At 42.5% G+C, this 24,681-nt stretch overlaps 1 protein-coding gene across 1 annotated transcript in view; it reads right to left on the bottom strand.

Moving 5' to 3' along the window:
- Nucleotides 1–246: 246 nt before the first annotated feature.
- elp2 (elongator acetyltransferase complex subunit 2) overlaps nt 247–24,681 on the bottom strand; it is a 35,824-nt gene continuing 11,389 nt past the window's right edge. The window contains exons 11-17 of the mRNA XM_038965821.1: nt 14,761–14,892; nt 13,656–13,805; nt 7,353–7,544; nt 6,911–6,980; nt 6,714–6,809; nt 4,633–4,690; nt 247–328 (exon numbers count right to left, since the gene is read on the bottom strand). Of these exons, the coding sequence (XP_038821749.1) occupies nt 247–328; nt 4,633–4,690; nt 6,714–6,809; nt 6,911–6,980; nt 7,353–7,544; nt 13,656–13,805; nt 14,761–14,892 (780 nt within the window). The remainder of the gene's footprint in view (nt 329–4,632; nt 4,691–6,713; nt 6,810–6,910; nt 6,981–7,352; nt 7,545–13,655; nt 13,806–14,760; nt 14,893–24,681) is intronic.

The following is a 24,681-nucleotide window of genomic DNA, read 5'->3' as shown; positions in this document are numbered from 1 at the left end:
CAGTAGCCTACAGTAGATGCCAGGAACATAAAATAAAATAACGTTATTAACCGGCTCCCATGCTTTTAAATTAAATGTTCCAGAACAGTATAGATCACTTTCGTTCATGGTTCTGATTCCTATATTTGTTAAAACAATTTATTGTTTTCAGTTATGTTCCCAGAACCAGTTCCAACCCCTGCTAATAAAGTACAATGTGCTTTGCTACAGTCACAGATCGACGTTTGGCATTTGTCCTCCAACTTGTCACACTACCTTACATGCCGACGCCACCACCGTCCTCCCACTGTCAGACGCCAGACAGAACATCTCAAAGCCATGTCCGTACCTGGAGAGAGAGGGAGAGAGCGAGAGAGCGAGAGCAATAGAAGATGAAAAAGAGAGAGGGGAGGGAGCGAAGAGGAATGATGAGAGCTTAGTCACCAGATAAGACTGTGATAAAAGACAAGTGGTCAAACTTGAAGCACAAACAATCCTCTCGAAAGCTTTAAAATGGCGCATCTAAGAATCTCAGAATCACGCTTCTGGTGTCAGAGCTGCCAGGCTCTAAACATGGGCTTATGAAACAGAGCGACTACGTCCCAAATGGCCCACAATTCCCTATTAGTGCACAGGGCTCTGGTCAAAGATAGTGGACTATATACAGTTGAAGTCGGAAGTTTACATAAACCTTGGCCAAAGTTATTTGGGATATGTGGGACGCTAGCGTCCCACTTGGCCAAAAGCCAGAAAAAATGCAGCGCGCCAAATTCAAATATATGACTAAAAAAATCTATCTTTCATGAAATCACACATGAAAGACACCAAATTAAAGCTACACATGTCTGATTTCCAGCCAACATGTCTGATTTCAAAAAGGATTTACGGCGAAAGCACACCAAACGATTATGTTAGGTCAGTACATAGCCACAGAAAAACACAGCCATTTTCCCAGCCAAAGATAGGATTCACAAAAAGCAGAAATAGAGATAAAATTAATCACTAACCTTTGATGATCGTCATCAGATGACACTCATAGGACATCATGTTACACAATACATGTATGTTTTGTTCGATAATGTGCATATTTATATCCAAAAATCTTAGTTTACATTGGCGCCATGTTCAGAAATGCCTCCAAAATATCCGGAGAAATTGCAGAGAGCCACATCTAATAACAGAAATACTCATCATACACTTTGATGAAAGATACATGTTTTTCATAGAATTAAAGATACACTTGTTCTTAATGCAACCACTGTGTCAGATTTCAAAAAAACTTTACGTAAAAAGCACACCATGCAGTAATCTGAGACGGCGCTCCGATATAACAACATTTCTCCGCCATGTTGGAGTCAACAGAAATACAAAATGACATCATAAATATTCCCTTACCTTTGATGATCTTCATCAGAATGCACTCCCAGGAATCCTAGCTCCACAATAAATCGTTGTTTTGTTCGATAATGTCCATTACTTATGTCCAAGTAGCTACTTTTGCTAGCATGTTTAGTACACGTCCAAACGCTCGCGCAGATCCAGGCGAACGTCGGACGAAAACTTCAAAAAGTTATTACAGGTCGAATAAACTTGTCAAACTAAGTAGAGAATCAATCTTCAGGATGTTGTTATCATAAATATTAAATAACGTTACAACAGGAGAATTCCTTTGTGTCTACAGAAGTAATGGAACGCAAGGCGATATCATTTGGAATGCGCTTGACCAAGAACTGGCACTCTGCCAGACCACTGACTGAAAAACCTCCCATCCGGCCCCACTTCACAGTAGAGGCTTCATTCAACGTTCTACAGACTGTTGACATCTTGTGGAAGGCGTAGGAAGTGCAAACAGATCCATATCTTACTGGGATTTGAATAGGTGATGAGTTGAAAATCGACCAGCCTCAGAATTCTCACTTCCTGTTTGGATTTTTTCTCAGGTTTTTGCCTGCCATATGAGTTCTGTTATACTCACAGACATCATTCAAACAGTTTTAGAAACTTCAGAGTGTTTTATATCCAATAGTAATAATAATATGCATATATTAGCATCTGGGACAGAGTAGGAGGCAGTTCACTCTGGACACGCTATTCATCCAAAAGTAAAAATGCTGCCCCCTATCACAAAGAAGTTAAACTCCGTTTTTTCACAATTCCTGACATTTAATCAGAGTAAAAGATTCCTTGTCTTAGGTAAGTTAGGATCACCACTTTATTTTAAGAATGTGAAATGTCTGAATAATAGTAGAGAGAATGATTTATTTCAGCTTTTATTTTTTATCACATTTCCAGTGGGTCAGAAGTTTACATAGACACAATTCGTATTTGGTAGCGTTGCTTAAAAATTGTTTCATTTGGGTCAAACGTTTCGGGTGGCCTTCCACAAGCTTCCCACAATAAGTTGGGTGAATTTTGGCCCATTCCTCCTGACAGAGCTGGTGTAACTGAGTCAGGTTTGTAGGCCTCCTTGCTACTACACGCTTTTTCAGTTCTGCCCACAAATTTTCTATGGGATTGAGGTCAGGGCTTTGTGATGGCCACAACTTTGGAAGTATGCTTGGGGTCATTGTCCATTTGGAAGACTCATTTGTAGCCAAGCTTTAACTTCCTGACTGATGTCGAGATGTTGCTTCAATATATCCACATAATTTTCCAGCCTCATGAAGCCATCTATTTTGTGAAGTGCACCAATCCCTCCTGCAGCAAAGCACCCCCACAACATGATGCTGCCACCCCTGTGCTTCACGGTTGGGATGGTGTTCTTCGGCTTGCAAGCCTCCCCCTTTTTCCTCCAAACATAACGATGGTCATTATGGTCAAACAGTTCTATTTTTGTTTCATCAGACCAGAGGACATTTCTCCAAAAAGTACAATCTTTGTCCCCATGTGCAGTTGCAAACTGTAGTCTGGCTTTTTAATGGCAGTTTTGGAGCAGTGGCTTCTTCCTTGATGAGCGGCCTTTCAGGTTATGTCCATATAGGACTCGTTTTACTGTGGATATAGATACTTTTGTACCTGTTTCCTCCAGCACCTTCACAGGGTCCTTTGCTGTTGTTCTAGGATTGATTTGTACTTTTCGCACCGAAGTATGTTCATCTCTAGGAGACAGAATGCGTCTCTTTCCTGAACGGTATGACAGCTGCGTGGTCCCATGGTGTTTATACTTGCGTACTATTGTTTGTACAGATGAATGTGGTACCTTCAGGCATTTGGAAATTGATGCCAAGGATGAACCAGACTTGTGGAGGTCTACAATTTTCTTCTCAGGTCTTGGCTGATTTCAAGCAAAGAGGCACTGAGATTGAAGGTAGGCCTTGAAATACATCCACAGGTACACCTCCAATTGACTCAAATGATGTAAATTAGCCTATCAGAAGCTTCTAAAGCCATGACATTTTCTGGAATTTTACAAGCTGTTTAAAGGCACAGTCAACTTAGTGTATGTAAACTTCTGACCCACTGGAATTGTGATACAGTGAATTATAAGTGAAATAATCTGTCTGTAAACAATTGTTGGAAAAATTACTTGTGTCATGCACAAAGTAGATGTCCTAAACGACTTGCCAAAACTATAGGTTAACACGACATTTGTGGAGTTTTTGAAAAACGAGTTTTAATGACTCCAACCTAAGTGTATGTAAACTTCCGACTTCAACTGTAGGGACTAGGGTGACATTTGGGACCCAGCCAGAGAGCGGAAGGTTTTCTAGCTGGAATTATGTAGATTCTACTCACACAGGCTGCAAAGGTTAAGAAGACACAGATACCTTACTGGTAAAGCACGCTAGAGCTAGACTGTGGAATTAAACAGTGACGTACGGGACTCCAGAATAGCACAAGAGTGCAGAAACATCTCATCCTTTCAACCTACCAAACATTTCATATTCAGAAATATACTCAAAATAGAAACCCTACCACAGAATCAAAAATATGACGCCACATGAATTTTAATGTTGCTATTATGCGTTCAGTTATACAATGCATTCATTGCCAAATGGGAGTAAGAAAAGTGCTTTTCAAAAACACAATGGCTGCACTTGCAGTAAATATCAAAGCTGTATGTCATGTTAATGCAGGACTGACTGGTAAATAGATTTAACATTGGCAACAAATGGAGGCGATATATTCTCCTGGGCACAGAAGAGGCTCATGGGGAAATCTGCATTCTGATTGGTGGGAGGTCTTTGGCTGGTTGGCTCTGAACGGGGTTTAGAAAAATGTTCAGACCCATTAATCCTCACAGGAGGCGAAACAAAACATAACCAGTTATTTGTCTATAAATATGAGAAATGCGTTGAAAAGTCGTGTCGCAAGGAAAATGGATGCTGCTCACAAAAGGTTGAAATCATAGATGCCTTGTGTACATTCCTAGAAAGCAGGAAAGAGTGCTGAAACGTTTTCTGACAAGTCCCCATCTGATTCTGTAGTTGATGAAGCGTATGCAAAAGTGGTACTCTAACATTGGCTGCCTTTACACATGCAGCCCAATTCTGATATTTGGCAAAACAGCTGATCCGATTGGTCAAAATACCAATTAGTGGAAAAAGATCAGAATTGGGATGCCTGTGTAAATATAGCCATTGAGACCGAAAATGTGTGTGTATGTGTGAAGATGGAATGAAAGGACTGTTAGAATGATCATGGGACACTAACAGTTTTTGGACCTCAGGCCATAGTGTGTTTTGGAGGAGGTGGTCCTCTGGAGGTGGCTCTGTGGACACACACACACACAAAATTACAAAGAAAGTCAATTTCAAAATAATTACATAACTATTGTATTTAATATATTCAACATTCACCCTAATGGGAACCATTTTCCAATTGACTGAAATGAAGATTGTATCTATGTGGAGATTGTATCCATGTCGCTGGCATTTATGATTTTCTTGTGTAACAACCCTAATGTTAAGCAGGGAGGGAGAGAGGGAGTGACAAGAGGGAGAGAATTAAAGAAGAGACACACTGGAGACACGAAACAGAATGAAGAACAGAATTGACCGCCTCAAGACAATGTTCTCTCTCGGATTCTTCACAGCGCTCATCGTTAGCATTTAGCTCCAATACGTAACCCTCATCTCGCTATTTCTGAAAAGCCATTTTGTAACAACGACGCTTTATCTCCCAATTTTCAACGGCTGTTAGCTTTGAGGGGTGCTGCGAAATGAGAATAAAATGTACCCCTTCTCTCATTCTCCACCCATGCCAAGACAACTTCACTATCTACTCCTGCAGACACAGTGTATATCCCAAATGGCACCCTATTCCCTATTGGCCTTGGTCAAAAATAGTGCACTATGTAAGGAATAGGGTGCCATTTGGGACGTAGACTCTTACGCAATCCTTACTCTCCTTCATTACACATGACATGTAAAGCCTCGTTCCCTCTCGTTGTTATTTGTCCCAGGCTTCCTGTTTCTCCCAAATTGTTCCTTCCCTTAATCCTCTCTAGTAGTTAATCAGAGACATGGCATTACTCTGTTAACTGATTATTCTGTTGACAACTCACTATTGTGTTGACAACTCATTATTGTGTAAACTCATTATTCTGTTAACGACTCATTATTCCGTGTCCACCTCATTTCCCTCTCCCCGTAGACCTGTACATGCAGACACACATAGCCCTGTAGCCTAGTCATCGATATTATAACTTTGCTCTGTGCACGCGCACGCACACACACACACACACACACACACACACAAGTAATTAATATCCTAACTCTGTAATCCTATAAGACGTCATTGTAATGATGATCTCAAGACTATAAGGAGATTTTTACAATCACAATGAATGACAACGCATGACAGTGTTTGACTAGAGGCAAGGCACCCAAAGCTCCCCATCCCTTGATTCTCTTTCATTGTGGATTTATTTATCCTGTTATTGTTTCTATTATTTTCCTTATTTTTTTCTCTCTGCATTGTTGGGAAGGGTCCGTAAGTAAGCACTTCACTGTTAGTCTACACCTGTTGTTTACAAATCATGTGACAAATACAATTAGATCTGTCTCTCATCTTCCTCTCGCTAACCCTCCTTCCCTCTTTACACTCTCGCTCTCTCCCTCAGTCTCGCTCTCCATCTCTTTCTCTCTCCCACTCCCCTCGCCCTCATCCCACCATCCTTCTCTTCCTGCGCTGCTTCTCATCCTTATTTAGTAATTACATGTCTGCAGGTGCTCCGATTCATCCCCCTCTTCTAAAATGCAGGCATGGAGAGCAGAGCATAGCAGAACAGTGCAGAGTAGAAAAGAGCAGAACAGAGCAGAACAGAACAGAGCAGAGCATTAAAGAACAGAGTAGAAAAGAGGAGAGCAGAACAGAGCATTAAAGAACAGAGTAGAAAAGAGCAGAACAGAGAAGAGCAGAGCATTAAAGAACAGAGTAGAAAAGAACAGAGAAGAACAGAGCAGAGCAGAGCATTAAAGAACAGAGCAGAACAGAGCATTAAACAACAGAGCAGAACAAAATAGAACAGAGCAGAGGCATCTAATAACTAGTCAGTCACGAAGGCTGGATGTCATTGTCCCTTAAAGGAATAAACAGAAATATGGAGAGTGAAGGAGAGATGGGCTGCACTGAGGCAGTTTAGAAAGGAAGTTTATCCCATCCCAATGAAAAACCGTATTAAGGTTTATGTAGGTCTTATGTATTGTGGGAGCCATGCCTCAGACAGATGCGGCTTTTAAAAAATGGGCCTAATATTGTAATAGGGATGGTCATTTTTCAGTATACAATACCATTAAGGGTGAGAGGGTGGAAGTAGGACTCTTGGTATTGGTCAGAAACACTGTTGAACCCGGTTCCCTCTTCATTGGTCTTGGGAGCAAGATCACCTGTCAATCAAAAGAAGAAACTATCAAAATCAGCCAGATGTAACGAGACATTGACCGTTATGTACAGAAAGACCAAGTTTAGGATGGACTTAGAGCCGTACCTTGAAACACAGCCTTGTTGGAGAGACCTAGGGCAGGGGTACTGGCCCCTTCTGGTTGATCTACAGTGTCCTGGGAAAGAGAAACAGACACGCCCACACACATACAGGGGAGAGGGGTCAAATGGGAATTTCAAAGTTCTAGGCTCTTTCCCAGTTCATTTCACCTCGAGTCCTCACATCCTTTTCCCCTTGCCTACTTCTCAAAATGCATTGTAGAAGAAGTGTCCGATGGGATGGATCTTCTCCAATATGGTTGATGGGGAGGCATGGACATAGGATGCGAGGAATCATGGAAGGACGAATTAAGATTGAGGCCAACAGTAGCCATTGGGGGTGATGTAGGAAGCAACTGGCGTTGATTGACACACTGCTCAAACAATAACAAAACAGAATGTTGGTACTTCGACCAACAGCAAAGCAGGATTTTGGAACTACTACTCACACTGGAGGCCAGCAGTTTCGCCAGAGGCGTGCCAGAGATGTTTGCAAAGTTCTCCACAAAGTTGCGGGGGGCGCGGAACACCCGGAGGACCTTCTCGTCGGCCCCGGAGACGTACTGGAAGCGGCCCACCATGGCCAGACACTGCATGTCATAGCCGTGGATCTGGGGGCGAGAGATCTCGTGCCAGGTAGGCTGTAGTTAAGACACAGGGGACAGAGGGGAAGAGCTACTGAAGACATACTGAGATACAGTACTACAGTTAGCGATCTCGTTCCAGGTGGGCATTGGGAAGGGGAAAGAGATGCACTACATGACCAAAAGTATGTGGACACCTGCTCGTCTAAGATCTTATTCCAAAATCATGGGCATTAATATGGAGTTGGTCCCCCCTTTTACTGCTTTAACAGCCTCCACTCTTCTAGGAAGGCTTTCCACTAGATGTTGGAACTTTGCTGTGGGTACTTGCTTCCCATTCAGCCACAAGAGTATAAGTGAGGTCGAGCACTGATGTTGGGAAATTAGTCCTGGCTCGTAGTCGGCGTTCCAATTAATCCCAAAGGTGTTCGATGGGGTTGAGATCAGGGCTCTGTGGAGGCCAGTCAAGTTCTTCCACACTGATCTCGACAAACCATTTCTGTATGGACCTCACTATGTGAATGGGGACATTGTCATGCTGAAACAGGAAAGAGCTTTCCCCAAACTGTTGCCGCAAAGTTGGAAGGACAGAATCGTCTAAAATATGTAATTGTATGCTGTAGCGTTAAGATGTATCCTTCACTAGAACTAAGGGGCCAAGCCATAAGACTCCTGAACATCTATTCAAATGGCTACCCAGACTATTTGCATTGCCCCCCCCACCCCCTCTTTTACACCGCTGCTACTCTCTGTTATTATCTATGCATAGTCACTTTAATAACTCCACCTACATGTACATATTACCTCAATTACCTCGACTAACCGGTGCCCCCGCACATTGACTCTGTACCGGTACCCCTTGTATATAGGTATTGTTATTTTACTGCTGCTGTTTAATTACTTGTTGCTTTAATTTCTTATTCATATTTTTTTAACTGCATTGTTGGTTAGGGCTTGTCAGTAAGCATTTCACGGTAAGGTCTACTACACCTGTTGTATTCGGCGCATGTGACTAATACAATTTGATTTGAAAACCATGAAAAACAGCTCCAGAACATTATTCCTCCTCCACAAAACTTTACAGTTGGCACTATGCATTCGGGCAGGTAGCGTTCTCCTGGCATCTGCTCAACCCAGATACGTCCTTCATCCAGATCGTGAAGCATGAATCATAATTCATCATTCTACTGCCAATGTTTGTCTATGGAGATTATATGACTGTGTGCTTGATTTTATACATGTGGCTGAAATAGCCGAATGCACTAATTTGAAGGGGTGTTCACATACTTTTGTATATACAGTGCCTTCGGAAAGCGTTAAGATCCCTTGACCTTGGCCTCCCGGGTGGCGCATTGGTCTAGGGCACTGCATCGCAGCGCTAGCTGTGCCACCAGAGACTCTGGGTTCGCGCCCAGGCTCTGTCGCAGCCGGCCGCGACCGGGAGGTCCGTGGGGCGACGCACAATTGGCCTAGCGTCGTCTGGGTTAGGGAGGGTTTGGCCGGTAGGGATATCCTTGTCTCATCGCACACCAGCGACTCCTGTGGCGGGCCGGGCGCAGTGTAAGCTAACCAAGGTCGCCAGGTGCATGGTGTTTCCTCCGACACATTGGTGCGGCTGGCTTCCGGATTGTATGCGCGCTGTGTTAAGAAGCAGTGCGGCTTGGTTGGGTTGTGTTTCGGAGGACGCGTGGCTTTCGACCTTCGTCTCTCCCGAGCCCGTACGGGAGTTGTAGCGATGAGACAAGATAGTAACTACTAACAATTGGATACCACGAAATTGGGGAGAAAAAGGAGGTAAAAATATAAATAAAAAATAAAATAAAAAGATCCCTTGACTTTTTCCACATTTTGTAACGTCTAAAATGGATAAAAAAAATTTAAAAATCCTCAGCAAACTGACAGGTTCTGAGTTCTAAACTTGAAAATATGAAGTATCCTTAACCATATCACTGAGGGAGAGAGGGGAATGTAGAACTGACATTCTGTCAGAATATGTTATTGTTGAACATCAGGGATCCTTTGCTATGAGACTCGAAATTGAGCTCAGGTGCATCCTGTTTCTATTGATCGTCCTTGAGATGTTTCTACAACTTGATTGAGTCAACCTGTGGTAAATTCAATCGATTGGATATGATTTGGAAAGGCACACACCTATCTATAAGGTCAGAGCAAAAACCAAGCCTTGAGGTCAAAGGAATTGTCCGTAGAGCTCCTAGACAGGATTGTGTCAAGGCACAGATCTGGGGAAAGGCACCAAAACATTTCCGAAACATTGAAGGTCCCCAAGAACACAGTGGCCTCCATCATTCTTAAATGGAGGAAGTTTGGAACCACCAAGACTCTTCCTAGAGCTTGCCACACGGCCAAACTGAGCAATCGGGGGAAAAGAGCCTTGGTCAGGGAGGTGACCAAGATCATACTTTTTGAATGCCTAGCTCAGAATGACCTTTCCAAAAGTTGTTTATATATTATAGAGATCAGTCCTTTCGGGAGCCAAGATAATGTATTTATAAATCCCATCATTGGATGTTTTGGTAGTTGGGTTTCCAAAGGGACTCCATAGGCCAACATAGATGACCTAAGTTGAAAATATCGTAAAAAGGAGTTGCCTGGTGTAATAATATTTGGAAGATAAAATGCACAACGCAGGGGACGAGAGGACTAGGATTAACAATCAATAGGAGTTGGTTTTCAGTTCAACATCTGTTTAGGGTCTGTGGAATGTCAGTCATGAACTCAGAGCTACATGTGTTACGTGGGCCACGTTTTCATTGGTCTGTACATTGAGTCTGGAGTGGGATACTTGTTATTTGGCCATTAGCCAAGTTGTCTGGCAAGGACTTCTGATTTGTCAACCCCAGGCTAGGGTGGGGGGTTATAAGTGGCACCCTGTTCTTTGTTCTGTGGGAAAAAGCTGAGGACAGGGGGAAACTGAACATCTGACCCCCAGCATAACATCTTGATTTGTCCTCTCTGAATAAACCTATTTTTCTCCCCCTGATTTGCTTTAGAGTTTGTGTTACTGAAAAGAACAGAAATTGCTAACACTGGTAATGTGTATGCATCTTTCAAATCTTGGAAAGTTCTCAAACTATTTCTGTCCATGATATCGGTAAGGTTACGTATTCCACATTTGGACTATTGGATGCAAAAGGCCGCCCTCCAGATGGCAAGGTATTATTGTGAAATATTGGAGTACGGGCCTGCCATTTTGATTCCCAGTTACAATGTTTTTCAATTTGCAGTAAACAGAAATTGTGTGAGCAATAATAGGACCAAAGCATAATTTAAATTGTTTAAGGGATATACTGTATCAGTGAAGATCACCTTTTCCAGGGCAATAGGAGACACCATCTTTCTATCTATACTCAGCCAGGGGGCAGAAGAATCATGTCAATGTAGGATGGGGTGAAATGCTAGAGCCTGGAAATACAATTTATAGTCGTCATAAGTCTTTCCCTTTTTGTAAATGTATACATTTTATCCAGGATAATTTACCTTGCAAAGCACACTATGAATGTGATCACAACAGCCAGAAGATACTGTACATTGTCTAGATATAGTAAAATATCATCTGTGTATAATGAGATGAAGTGATCAATAGATGAGAGAAATTGTTGTTATTTCCTTCGATTAACGAGTGAACTGGGCCAGAGCTTCCATGGATAATAAGAATAGCAGAGGCGAAATTGGATCTCCTTGTCTGCTGCTTCTAGTGATTCTGAACAGAGCATAGGAGATATTGTCTGTTATAACTATGGCTGAGGGATTGGCATATAGTATTTTAATCATATTAATGAAATTGGAGCCGATTCCCATATGTTCCAAGACAGACCAGAAATATGACCATTCTGGTCTATCAAAAGCTTTTTCTGCACGGAGAGACAATACAGCCCAAGGAGCTGTTGTTTCTGAGGAAGCATCTAAGGCATTGGTTTTATAACCATTACCCAATGAATTCCGGAGCCTACTGGTTTTCTGTTCTACCTGATAATTAACTGCACCCACCTGGTGTCCCAGGTCTAAATCAGTCCCTGATTAGAGGGGAACAATAAAAAAAAAGCTGTGGAACTGGCTTCGAGGTCCAGAGTTGAGTTTGATGGATCTAAGGTATGTAATAGTCGACTGAGGTTATCCAAGGATAAATGCTTTTTAACAAACCCACTTTGGTCCGTGTGGATCAATTTGGGTAAGTAGGTCTCGAGACATGACAACAACATTGTGGAAAATAATAATATATGTGTTGATCAAAGATCGGGACGATAGTGGGAACACTGGGTGGCATTATTACTTTTTAATTATTTTTATTATAAAAGCGAAATTAGTGATGTGTTCACATTTCTCCCAATTTAACGCTTGTGAACAACTGTAGTAACCATTTCAAGCAATAGCGGGCTCCCAGCAAGGTGGCTTCCTCTGTTGAGAGAATATTTTAGAAAGGCCTTAGTGTGGCTTAGTGTGGATTTACAATCAGAGGTGTACAGTTCTTTATAGAAGTGGGAGAATCTTTGATTGATTCATTTGGATTCTGATAGTAATTCCCCTGTTTCAGATTCAATAGTTGCTATATCAGCTAATTGATCATAACTGTGTAGCTTTTTGGCAAGTAAACGACTGGGACGATTAACATGGAAGTAATGGTTGAGTGTTACTCGAAGGGGGGGAGATATTGAAGAGATAGTGAGATAAAATTTCTGAGTTCGAGATCTCATGCCAGGTGGGCTGTGGGGAGGACAGGGGGGAAGAAATAGTGGAGGATATGTTGGAGGAGATCTCCTATGGCTGCATCCCAAATAACACTCTATTCCCTATAGTAGTAGTGTACTACAGTGGGGAGAACAAGTATTTGATACACTGCCGATTTTGCAGGGTTTCCTACTTACAAAGCATGTAGAGGTCTGTAATTCTTTATCATAGGTACACTTCAACTGTGAGAGACGGAATCTAAAACAAAAATCCAGAAACTCTATTCCCTATAGTAGTAGTGTACTATATAGTCATTATTGGGGATGTGATGCCATTTGGGATGCTGCCTATATCTTTCATGTGTCTTGTTTGTTATTTTCATTTAATACACCTGAATGTATCCCTGGTGTACGATGTGACGTTGCATAACTTTGAGAGAAGTATTCATTTCAGAGTAAAAGGGTTTATGTGATCCTTTGAAATGGATTCCCACAATAGGTATTCTGGGAATCATTCTAAAAACGCACTATTCTCTTCAAAAATTACATCAGAAAGAAATAAGCAATATGAAGAGTATGGTTACGTGCATGAATACGAGACATAGAGAAACGCATTTGCCATTCTTAACAAGGTTTTCCTGCCAGACAGACACATTACAGTGTAAACCTAAACAACAAATCGTTGACTCCTTCGTCTTCCATTAGAAAATGAAGGAATAGTAAAACTAATTCATCTTCACAAACTGTTAAAATGCTACTGTAAACACTGTCTTACTAAAAACATACAAAACAAAGAGGATGATATTTGGTCATTACCAAGGGGGAAAACACTGAGCAATAAAGGTACTTTTTAGTTTTAGGGCCACAGTATGTAGCCAGACATTTGGGTAAAGACCGTACTAAAGAGGCGGCAGGGATCCTAGTGGTTAGAGCGTTGGGCCAGTAACCAAAAGGTTGCTGCATCGAATCCCCGAGCTGACTTGGTAAAAATCTGTTGTTCTGCCCCTGAACAACCCACTGTTCCCTGATAGGCCGTCATTGTAAATAAGATTTTGTTCTTAACTGACTGGCCTAGTTAAATAAAGGTTAAATAAAAATACATTTAAAAAAATGTAGTACTGCATACAAAAGTAGATTTTGTCTGTGGTCAAATAGAATTGCATTATGGTTTTATTACTAGAGCTCTTTGGGGTCATCAACATGATGTCTATGTGGTATTTAGGTGTCTACAGTGCATATTTGAGTCTGCCTATAGGAGTGAAAGGGGTTTATAAGTTGCATCAGGGACAGAGACACTCCAACCCTAATCTAGCACACCTGATTCTAATAATTAGCTGGTTGCTAAGCTGAATCAGGTTAGTTACAACTGGGGATGGAGCAAAAACCAACAGGAGGGTAGCTCTCCAGGAACAGGGTTGGAGTTAAAACCTACAGGAGGGTAGCTCTCCAGGAACAGGGTTGGAGAGCCCTGGGTTACATGTACCTGTGTTTGGTCCTTCCTCTTCCAGGGTGTTAGTAGCCTGGTGGTCTGGTCTGACCCCACACTGAGGATGAATTCCCCCTCAGGGTCCCAGCTCAGGTCCTGAACCGCGTTGAAGTGACCAGATATCACCACCCCTGGACTCCACTCTCCCTGGGACATAACAAACAGACAGATACAGAGAGTCAGTGACCACAGGTATCTGCCAAAATAAAGGAAACACCAACATAAAGTGTCTTAATAGGGTGCTGGGCCGCCACAAGAACAGCTTCAATGCGCATTGGCATAGATTCTACTAGTGTCTGGACCTCTATTGGAGGGATAAAAACACCATTCATCCACAAGAAATTCCATCATTTGGTGTTCTGTTGATGGTGGTGGAAAACGCTGTCTCAGGCACTACGCCAGTCTCTCCTATAAGTGTTGAATTGGGTGACAGACACACACCCTTTAAACCCCCGATGCTCCTTTGAGACCCCTTTTTCAAAGTCCCTGAGATCTCTTCCAGTCATGGTAGACAAAATAATGACCCTAAGCATGATGCGATGTTAATTGCTTTATTAATTCAGACAGAAACAGATCGAGTCAGTGACCAGATACCACCACCACTGGTCTCCCCTCTCCCTGGAACACCACACACACAGGCATGTCCTTTTCACACTGCTGAGCCAGATAACTGGGAATCAGACCCGATACCTTCTCCACACTATCCTGGCGACCCCAACCACACTGTGTTGACTCAGATGTGTTTCTTTCATGTTGAACCAGGCCAGTACAGATCAGCTCAGTTAGACTCAGATCAGTGTGAAACAACAAGGGTATAACAGAGTAGTCAGCCACTCAGAGTCAGGTCTGATTCCTAGTCAAACACTCCAACAGTCTGGGTCTTTAGTCAGTTTAATTACACTTAGCACAGTCTCTCTCCCTCCCTCCCTCATTTGGGAAAGACCCACTACTTTACAGTATAATCATTAGTCTATCTCAACAAGCAGGGGGCTATGTGAAGTGTCGTTGGCACTGCACTGCTGTACAGTCCCATAATTCTCACCTCTTTGTCGTGGTTCTGGTGCCAGAGATGTAGAATAATGAAATAGAAAAGAAGTCTCACCTCTTTGTCGTGGCTCTGGGTCCAGAGATGCAGCGCTCCGTGGAAGGCATGGGCCAGGATCATGGATCCGTCTGGACTCATCTGACAACCGTAGAAACCCAGTGTGTTTCCCCCCACCTCCCCTACACGCACCTGGAGAGGAGAGAGGGTGAGGGAGGGAGAGCGAGAGAGATGTTTAAATACAGCAGTCAGCCGGTCATCTAAAGTAAAAGTATAGCTCCAGACAGTCCACCTGAACCCACACACATAACGGTCTGGTCTCAGCTGTGTGATGATCGTTACATTTTTGGGGTCAGAACCTTTGTGTCACAGCAGTCTCACTGCGGGACCAACAGAAAGCAACATTTTATTTTGCACATTATTTGACCCTGCTGGAGCAGTTTGTTTGGGTCCCATCTCTTGGGTCATTGCCAAAATACACAGATTTTACGGAACTATTTTGAGAGTCAGAGCAGAAGGGCCAGGAGTTTTTCCAAAACACATGACATTAGGACCAGTGGTGTAGTAGAGGTTAAATGACATTATGACCAGTGGTGTAGTAGAGGTTAAATGACATTATGACCAGCGGAGGTTAAATGACATTAAGCCCAGTGGTGTAGTGGAGGTTAAATGACATTAGGACCAGTGGTGTAGTAGAGGTTAAATGACATTAGGACCAGAGGTGTAGTGGAGGTTAAATGACATTAGGACCAGAGGTGTAGTGGAGGTTAAATGACATTAGGACCAGTGGTGTAGTGGAGGTTAAACACACGTAAACACCATTTACGCCCATTTTCTGGGAAAAATGCATTGAAAGTATAGGGAGCGTTACTTTATCCACCTCGACCGATGATCAGCGTTTACACACCTATTTTTTCTACCACTACATCCCGAATTATGACATTAAAAACTCTGGACCTAGCTAGTTCGAGGCTAGTCAGGCAAACCTCCTGACCGTACTAATAAGAAACGACTAATAGATAATCCTAGGTATCAGAGCTACGGTCCGCTGACAGTGCTTTCAGAAAGTATTCATACCCCTTGACTTCTTCCACATTTTGTGTTACAGCCTGAATTAAGAACAGTAACTCGGCCACTCAAGAACATTGACTGTCTTCTAGATAAGCAATTGCAGTGCATATTTGGCCTTGTGTTTTAGGTTATTGTCCTGCTGAAAAGTGAATTGATCTCCCAGTGTCTGGTGGAAAGCAGACTGAAACAGGTTTTCCTCAAGGATTTTGCCTGTGCTTAGCTCTATTCCATTTATTTTTTATCCTGAAAAACTCCCCAGTCCTTAACGATTACAAGCATACCCATAACATGATACAGCCACCACCATGCTTCAAAATATGGAGAGTGGTACTCAGTAATCTGTTGCATTGGATTTTCCGCAAACATAACACTCTGTATTCAGGACAAAAAGTTAATTGCTTTGACATGTTTAGCAGTATTACTTCAGTGCCTTGTTGCAAACAGGATGTTTTGGAATATTTTAATTCTGTACAGGCTTCCTTTACAATGTCACTTAGGTTAGTATTGTGGAGTAACTACAATGTTGTTGATCCATCATCAGTGTTCTATCACAGCCATTAACCCCTAACTGTTATGAAATCCCTGAGCGGTTTCCTTCCTTTCTGGCAACTGAGTTAATACACTCAAAATAAAGGGAACACTTAAACAACACAATGTTGTTTAAGTGACTTGGAGTTACACAATGTAACTCCAAGTCAATCACACTTCTGTGAAATCAAACTGTCCACTTAGGAAGCAACACTGATTGACAATAAATTCCACATGCTGTTGTGCAAATGGAATAGACAAAAGGTGGAAATTATAGGCAATTAGCAAGACACCCCCAAAAAAGGAGTGATTCTGCAGGTGGTGACCACAGACCACTTCTCAGTTCCTATGCTTTCTGGCTGATGTTTTGGTCACTTTTGAATGGTGGCGGTGCTTTCACTCTAGTGGTAGCATGAGACGGAGTCTACAACCCACACAAGTGGCTCAGGTAGTGCAGCTCATCCAGGATGGCACATCAATGCGAGCTGTGGCAAGAAGGTTTGCTGTGTCTGTCAGCGTAGTGTCCAGAGCATGGAGGCGCTACCAGGAGACAGGCCAGTACATCAGGAGACGTGGAGGAAGCCGTAGGAGGGCAATAACCCAGCAGCAGGACCGCTACCTCCGCCTTTGTACAAGGGGGAGCACTGCCAGAGCCCTGCAAAATGACCTCCAGCAGGCCACAAATGTGCATGTGTCAGCATATGGTCTCACAAGGGCTCTGAGGATCTCATCTCGGTACCTAATGGCAGTCAGGCTACCTCTGGCGAGCACATGGAGGGCTGTGCGGCTCCACAAAGAAATGCCACCCCACACCATGACTGACCCACCGCCAAACCGGTCATGCTGGAGGATGTTGCAGGCAGCAGAACGTTCTCCACGGCGTCTCCAGACTCTGTCACATCTGTCACATGTGCTCAGTGAACCTGCTTTCATCTGTGAAGAGCACAGGGAGCCAGTGGCGAATTTGCCAATCTTGGTGTTCTCTGGCAAATGCCAAACGTCCTGCACGGTGTTGGGCTGTAAGCACAACCCCCACCTGTGGACGTCGGGCCCTCATACCACCCTCATGGAGTCTGTTTCTGACCGTTTGAGCAGACACATGCACGTGGCCTGCTGGAGGTCATTTTGCAGGGCTCTGGCAGTGCTCCCCCTTGCACAAAGGCGGAGGTAGCGGTCCTGCTGCTGGGTTGTTGCCCTCCTACGGCCTCCTCCACGTCTCCTGATGTACTGGCCTGTCTCCTGGTAGCGCCTCCATGCTCTGGACACTACGCTGACAGACACAGCAAACCTTCTTGCCACAGCTCGCATTGATGTGCCATCCTGGATGAGCTGCACTACCTGAGCCACTTGTGTGGGTTGTAGACTCCGTCTCATGCTACCACTAGAGTGAAAGCACCGCCAGCATTCAAAAGTGACCAAAACATCAGCCAGGAAGCATAGGAAGAAAACCTCCCTGGTCTTTGTGGTTGAATCTGTGTTTGAAATGCACTGCTCGACTGAGGTACCTTACAGATAATGATATGTGTGGGGTACAGAGATTAGGTAGTCATTCAAAAATCTTGTTAAATCCATACAACTTATTAAGTGACTTGTTAAACACTTTTTTAATCCTGAATGTATTTAGGCTTGCCATAACAAATGGGTTGAATACTTCTTGGCTCAAGACATTTCAGCTTTTCATTTTTTGTTAATTATTAAACATTTCGAAAGACATAATTCCACTTTGACATTATGGTGTATAGTGTGTAGGCCAGTGACAAAAAAATATATAAATTTAATCCATGTTAAATTCAGGCTGTAACACAACAAAATATGTAAAAAGTCAAGGGGTGTGAATACTTTCTGAAGGCACTTCATGTCTGCTCTTTCTCCATCCAACCATCTCTCATTAACAAACACCATTCAAGCGCAAAGGGTGGGTTACAAATAAATCAGGTAGTCAAGTCAGAAGAAGAAATTATGCAAAGCTGGAAGACTCATTATAAGAGTGGAATAAATGGTGTTGTTTTTGGAATACATGTATCTTCTAATGCAATAATGAAAGCAGTCCCAGTGCTCTGTATCACATTAAACAAATGGGCGCCAAAAAGTGCATAGATTTGTGTAAATTGGAATTGGGTGGGAGAGCCTTTAACCTGGGAATGTAATCGCTCCATACAAGTAGGTTACGTCTCAAATGGCATCCTAATACCTATCAGGGGTCGGCAAAAGGCGACCCCGCCAGTGATTTAGTAAAAAAATAGAATAACAATTAATTGGATTTTTGTTTTTAGTCAAAAAAAGCCTAACATCACCAGGAATTCAGCTAAACATTTTCCTAAATATTCCCATAAAAAACATATGTGATTGTGTCTCGATGTAAGCAAGCTATGAAATTAATGTTATTTTCAAATACATCTATTTTTGGGCTTAGTTGTGATCAATTTGCAGGGTACAAATGATTTGAATTATGTTCCGGTCACCCGACCATCCGCTTTGACAAAAAAAAAAAAAATCGGCCTGCGGCAAACAGAATACAATCTGGTCTTTCAACATCACAACCACCTGCTTCACACTTGAATAATGCTGCAGTACATTTATGTAAATCTATATTTGATTAAATCTATATAGAGAGAAATGATGTACTGGTAGTTGAATGAAAACTGTGCAGTGTATAAACTACAGACAGAATGCTTTCTTTTCACAGGTGGAGTAAGTCTATCATCAGCACCCATATTCTAAAAGAGTGCTGATCTAGGAACAGGCCCCCGCCTGTCAATAAAAGGTTAAACTAATCCAAGATCAGGACTCCTACTCTAGGACACTTTATGAATACGGAACCCCAATTTGGACAATTTCTCAATTAAGTAATTTGCCTATTAACAATAACCAAATGAAGAGGACCTAAGTGGTAAACAAGTATATTTCAGGCAGAGAGAATTGTGGAGCAAAAGAGGATTATAATTGAGTGATAACATTAAGAAATAATAAGAAAACGTTATCCAAATGAAGTCATGGCGTGTACGGATCCAGTTCCTGACAGTAATATCCAGGGGAAAACAATATTAAAAACCGAAATCAAAATAACAAGACAGCCTACATTAAAAACACTTTCTTGTCGGCTGTGTAACCAGGGCCATTTGCAGAAGGATTAAAGTGCAACACAGAAATAACTTTCACTCAGCAACATCTACCACACTAGTAAACATACGAGTATTCAAAAAACTTAACTAGAAATACAAACTGATAACACTAAAAAGGTGTCAACTACCTCAAACTCAATATTTGCTCCTGAGAGTATAACGCATGAAGAAAAAACGTACAAGCACCTTGCTATATTGTCATATCCAACTAGGCCTAAGTCTTTGTTCATGAAGAGGTCCTGAAAGCCTAGGTCCTATACCGATTGACCTGCTCATCAGGTCACACCCCTCAACCTACCGGAAAGAAAATGGCATGCCCTTTTACAGAACCCTGGATATAGTCTCTAAAGCGATGTAGTCGGGCTGTTTGGAGAATATAGTGAGACAATTAAAAGCTTTAGACGACCCTAGCAGCTAAACCTGGCCCAAAGGAAGAGATCCGTTGCACGAGAGAGAGAGAGAGACTGAGGATAAAGCGAAAAAGAGAGGGGATAAAGCACGAGAGGGGATGAAGCGAGAGAGAGGGGATAAAGCAAGCGAGAGGTGTAAAATTGGCAGTAGAAAATCTTAACAGTATATTTGACCTCTCAGCTTCCCTATCAAATCAAAACATTTCAAACAGAAAACCTAAGAAAATGAACAACAATGACAAATGGTTTGATGAAGAATGCAAAAACCTAGTCCCCTAAGCAAGCTGGTCCTGGGGCTCTGTTCACAAACACAAACAGACCCCACAGAGCCCCAGGACAGCAACACAATTAGACCCAACCAAATCATGAGAAAAGATAACTACTTGACACAACGGAAAGAATTAACAAAAAAAACAGAGCAAACTAGAATACTATTTGGCCCTAAACAGAGAATACACGGTGGCAGAATAACTGACCACTGTGGCAGAATTTTCTATTATTATTATATTTTTTTAAGGGGTCGATTAGCTTAATATTTCGTAAAGAATGTTGCTTCCATCAATGTAATTGTCTGCATCATTTCCAATCCCCCATATATTTTTGGGGAAAATATATATATCCATACACGCATGCATACATATACACATATATACATACACATACCTATATAGACATACATACTTTTTTAAAGAATATACCTTTATTATTATTCCCCGCAAACCCAAACCCCGATCCCCCAATTGGAGTAAACTAATAAACACTTTAGCTTTTACCTTCTATTTATACATCTTATACACATTTTACAGACAGTCTACTTTACAATAGTTCTCTCGTTTGTTCTTAGTCCTTCCTCTATTTCTGATGTCCATCCAGTTTGATTTCTATTTGTAACTGTGCTATTTCACAACGTTTCTGAACCCATATACATTTTACAGATCCCGTATGTTTTACATTGGTTATCTTGTTATTAGTCCCACCCTTCAGCTCCATTCAACCCCTCCCATCTATCTCTCAACATCATCCCTTTCGGATTTCTATTTGCCATATATTTTTCAACTGTGCTGTGATGGTTCACAAAATAATTGAACCTTCCTATTCTCATAGCTTCTACAGATTGTAAATTTAAAATATATTTTTTTGCTAAAATAATAATTATATTATTGATTGACTATGGCTTTTCAAATCACCCAGTATTGCTATCTGTAGCATTAGTTCTAGGCAAATGTTGCAATTCTTCAGCCATTCCTGGACCTGTGACCAAAAACGAGCTACATATGGACAATACCAAAATAAATGATCTAACGACTCTGCCTCCTCACAGCAGAACCTGCAGAGCTGGGAAGATTGTATCCCCCATATATATAACATTCTATTAGTTGCAAGAATTTTGTATAGTAATTTAAATTGAAAAATTTGAAGTTTTGAATCCGGCGTTGTTTTGCGTATCAATTCATAAACCATGTGCCATGGAACGGGTACATCGAAAATCTCTTCCCAACTATTTTGCAATTTATATGGCACAGCTGTCAGTTTTTTGGTCCTTAAATGAAATTGGTATATGTTTTTATTTATCACACTTTTCTTTAACCATTTATGTTCTTTAATACAGGGCCGTCATACAAGTTCCTTACTTTTTTCCCCTTCTACTTGCCTCTTCCATTTTGTCGTAATGCTGTAATTAATTGGTTGTAATTTTGGGTAGAGCAGACATTTCCATATGTATACCGAGTATGTCCACATCTCCGTCAGACCATTTAATTGGTAAACTACATGGTAATGTAAAATGTGCATTTTTTTGTGATCCAATACGTAGTACACTTATCATAATTTGGTTTTAATCGAGAGAGGATAGCGAAAGTATCTAGATCCTCTAAGAGGCCATGGAGAGACTCTAATTGTGGTTTTAAAAGAAAACATGAATCATCAGCGTACAATGACACCTTAGTTTTTAAGCCACGGATTTCTAATCCCTTAATATTAATGTTTGATCTAATCTTAACAGCTAACATTTCGATGGCAATAATAAATAGATATGCCGATAGTGGACAACCTTGTTTTACTCCTCTAGATAGTTTAAAACTTTGACTTTTTTTTTTCTCTCAGTTTCCCCGGATTCCAACCGCAGGCTCTGGACACTTGCACCTTGATTTCGCAGCTAGCTAGCTGCATACCGTGTGACTATTGGCTTACGTCGACCCCGGAGCAAACTCAAATCATGCTGGAGCTAGCCAGCTGAGGAGTTCCATCACCATCCGGACCCGTTTCTTTTGTTGCTGCTGCAGATACGGAACCCCACCGGGCCTTCACGACTGACTGCCGACGTTATCTGCCCGAGGGATTTATCCAACCGGCACCTCCGTCCCGACGTTACCTGAACGCTCATCTGAGGCCCGCTAATCGTTAGCTGTCTTATCGGCTGCTATCTGAACAAAACCCCACTACACGGAACCTACCGACGGAAACGCACGAGGTATCTACAAACAGACCTCCATCCTATGCTGCTACCGATAGCCATATACCCGGCCAGCTGTCTGGATCGCCACGACCCCAACCAACCTCTACTCACTGGACCCTTATTGATCACTCGATTAAGCATGCCTCTCCTTAATGTAAATATGCCTTGTCCATTGCTGTTCTGGTTAGTGTTTATTGGCTTATTTCACTGTAGAGATTCTAGCCCTGCTCTCTATACCATATCCAACCTCTCAGTTCCACCACCCACATATGCGATGACATCACCTGGTTTCAATGATGTTTCTAGAGACAAGATCTCTCTCATCATCACTCAATACCTAGGTTTACCTCCACTGTATTCACATCCTACCATACCTTTGTCTGTACATTATTCCTTTAAACTATTTTATCGCCCCCAGAAACTTCCTTTTACTCTCTGCTCTAGTAGCTCTAGGCGACCAATTCTCATAGCTTTTAGCCGTACCCTTATCCTACTTCTCCTCTGTTCCTCTGGTGATGTAGAGGTGAATCCAGGCCCTGCAGTACCTGGCTCCACTCCTATTCCCCAGGCGCTCTCTTTTGATGACTTCTGTAACCGTAATAGCCTTGGCTTCATGCATGTTAACATTAGAAGCCTCCTCCCTAAGTTTGTTTTGTTCACTGCTTTAGCACACTCTACCAACCCGGATGTTTTAGCCGTGTCTGAATCCTGGCTTAGAAAGACCACCAAAAATTCAGACATCTTTATCCCCAATTACAATATTTTCAGACAAGATAGAACGGCCAAAGGGGGCGGTGTTGCAATCTACTGCAAAGACTGCCTGCAGAGTTCTGTTATACTATCCAGGTCTGTTCCCAAACAATTTGAACTTCTACTTTTAAAAATCCACCTCTCTAAAAACAAGTCTCTCACCGTTGCCGCTTGCTATAGACCACCCTCTGCCCCCAGCTGTGCTCTGGACACTATATGTGAACTGATTGCCCCCCATCTATCTTCAGAGCTCGTGCTGCTAGGCGACCTAAATTTGAACATGCTCAACACCCCAGCCACCCTACAATCTAAGCTTGATGCCCTCAATCTCACACAAATTATCAATGAACCTACCAGGTACCACCCCAATTCCGTAAACACGGGTACCCTCATAGATATCATCCTAACAAACTTGCCCTCCAAATACACCTCTGCTGTTTTCAACCAAGATCTCAGCGATCACTGCCTCATTGCCTGCATCCGTAATGGGTCAGCGGTCAAACGACCTCCACTCATCACTGTCAAACGCTCCCTGAAACACTTCAGCGAGCAGGCCTTCCTAATCGACCTGGCCGGGGTATCCTGGAAGGATATTGATCTCATCCCGTCAGTAGAGGATGCCTGGTCATTTTTTAAAAATGCCTTCCTCACCATCTTGAATAAGCATGCCCCATTCAAGAAATTTAGAACCAGGAACAGATATAGCCCTTGGTTCTCTCCTGACCTGACTGCCCTTAACCAACAGAAAAACATCCTATGGCGTTCTGCATTAGCATCGAACAGCCCCCGTGATATGCAACTTTTCAGGGAAGCCAGAAACCAATATACACAGGCAGTTAGAACAGCCAAGGCTAGCTTTTTCAAGCAGAAATTTGCTTCCTGCAACACAAATTCAAAAAAGTTCTGGGACACCGTAAAGTCCATGGAGAATAAGAACACCTCCTCCCAGCTTCCAACCGCTCTGAAGATAGGAAACACTGTCACCACCGACAAATCCACTATAATTGAGAATTTCAATAAGCATTTTTCTACGGCTGGCCATGCTTTCCACCTGGCTACCCCTACCCCGGACAACAGCACTGCCCTCCCCTCTGCTACTCGCCCAAGCCTTCCCCATTTCTCTTTCTCCCAAATACAGTCAGCTGATGTTCTTAATGAGCTGCAAAATCTGGACCCTTACAAATCAGCCGGGCTAGATAATCTGGACCCTTTCTTTCTAAAACTATCTGCTGAAATTGTTGCCACCCCTATTACTAGCCTCTTCAACCTCTCTTTCGTGTCGTCTGAGATCCCCAAAGATTGGAAAGCAGCTGCGGTTATCCCCCTCTTCAAAGGGGGGGACACCCTTGACCCTAACTGCTACAGACCTATATCTATCCTACCCTGCCTTTCTAAGGTCTTCGAAAGCCAAGTCAACAAACAGATTACCGACCATTTCGAATCACACCACACCTTCTCCGCTATGCAATCTGGTTTCAGAGCTGGTCATGGGTGCACCTCAGCCACGCTCAAGGTCATAAACGATATCGTAACCGCCATCGATAGGAAACAATACTGTGCAGCCGTATTCATTGACCTGGCCAAGGCTTTTGACTCTGTCAATCACCACATCCTCATTGGCAGACTCGACAGCCTTGGTTTCTCT

The sequence above is a fragment of the Salvelinus namaycush genome, chromosome 27 (genome assembly GCF_016432855.1).
Source record: "Salvelinus namaycush isolate Seneca chromosome 27, SaNama_1.0, whole genome shotgun sequence".
Classification (NCBI taxonomy): Eukaryota; Metazoa; Chordata; class Actinopteri; order Salmoniformes; family Salmonidae; genus Salvelinus; species Salvelinus namaycush.
Note: the sequence above shows the minus strand (reverse complement) of the source record. Positions and strands in the feature narration are given on the sequence as shown.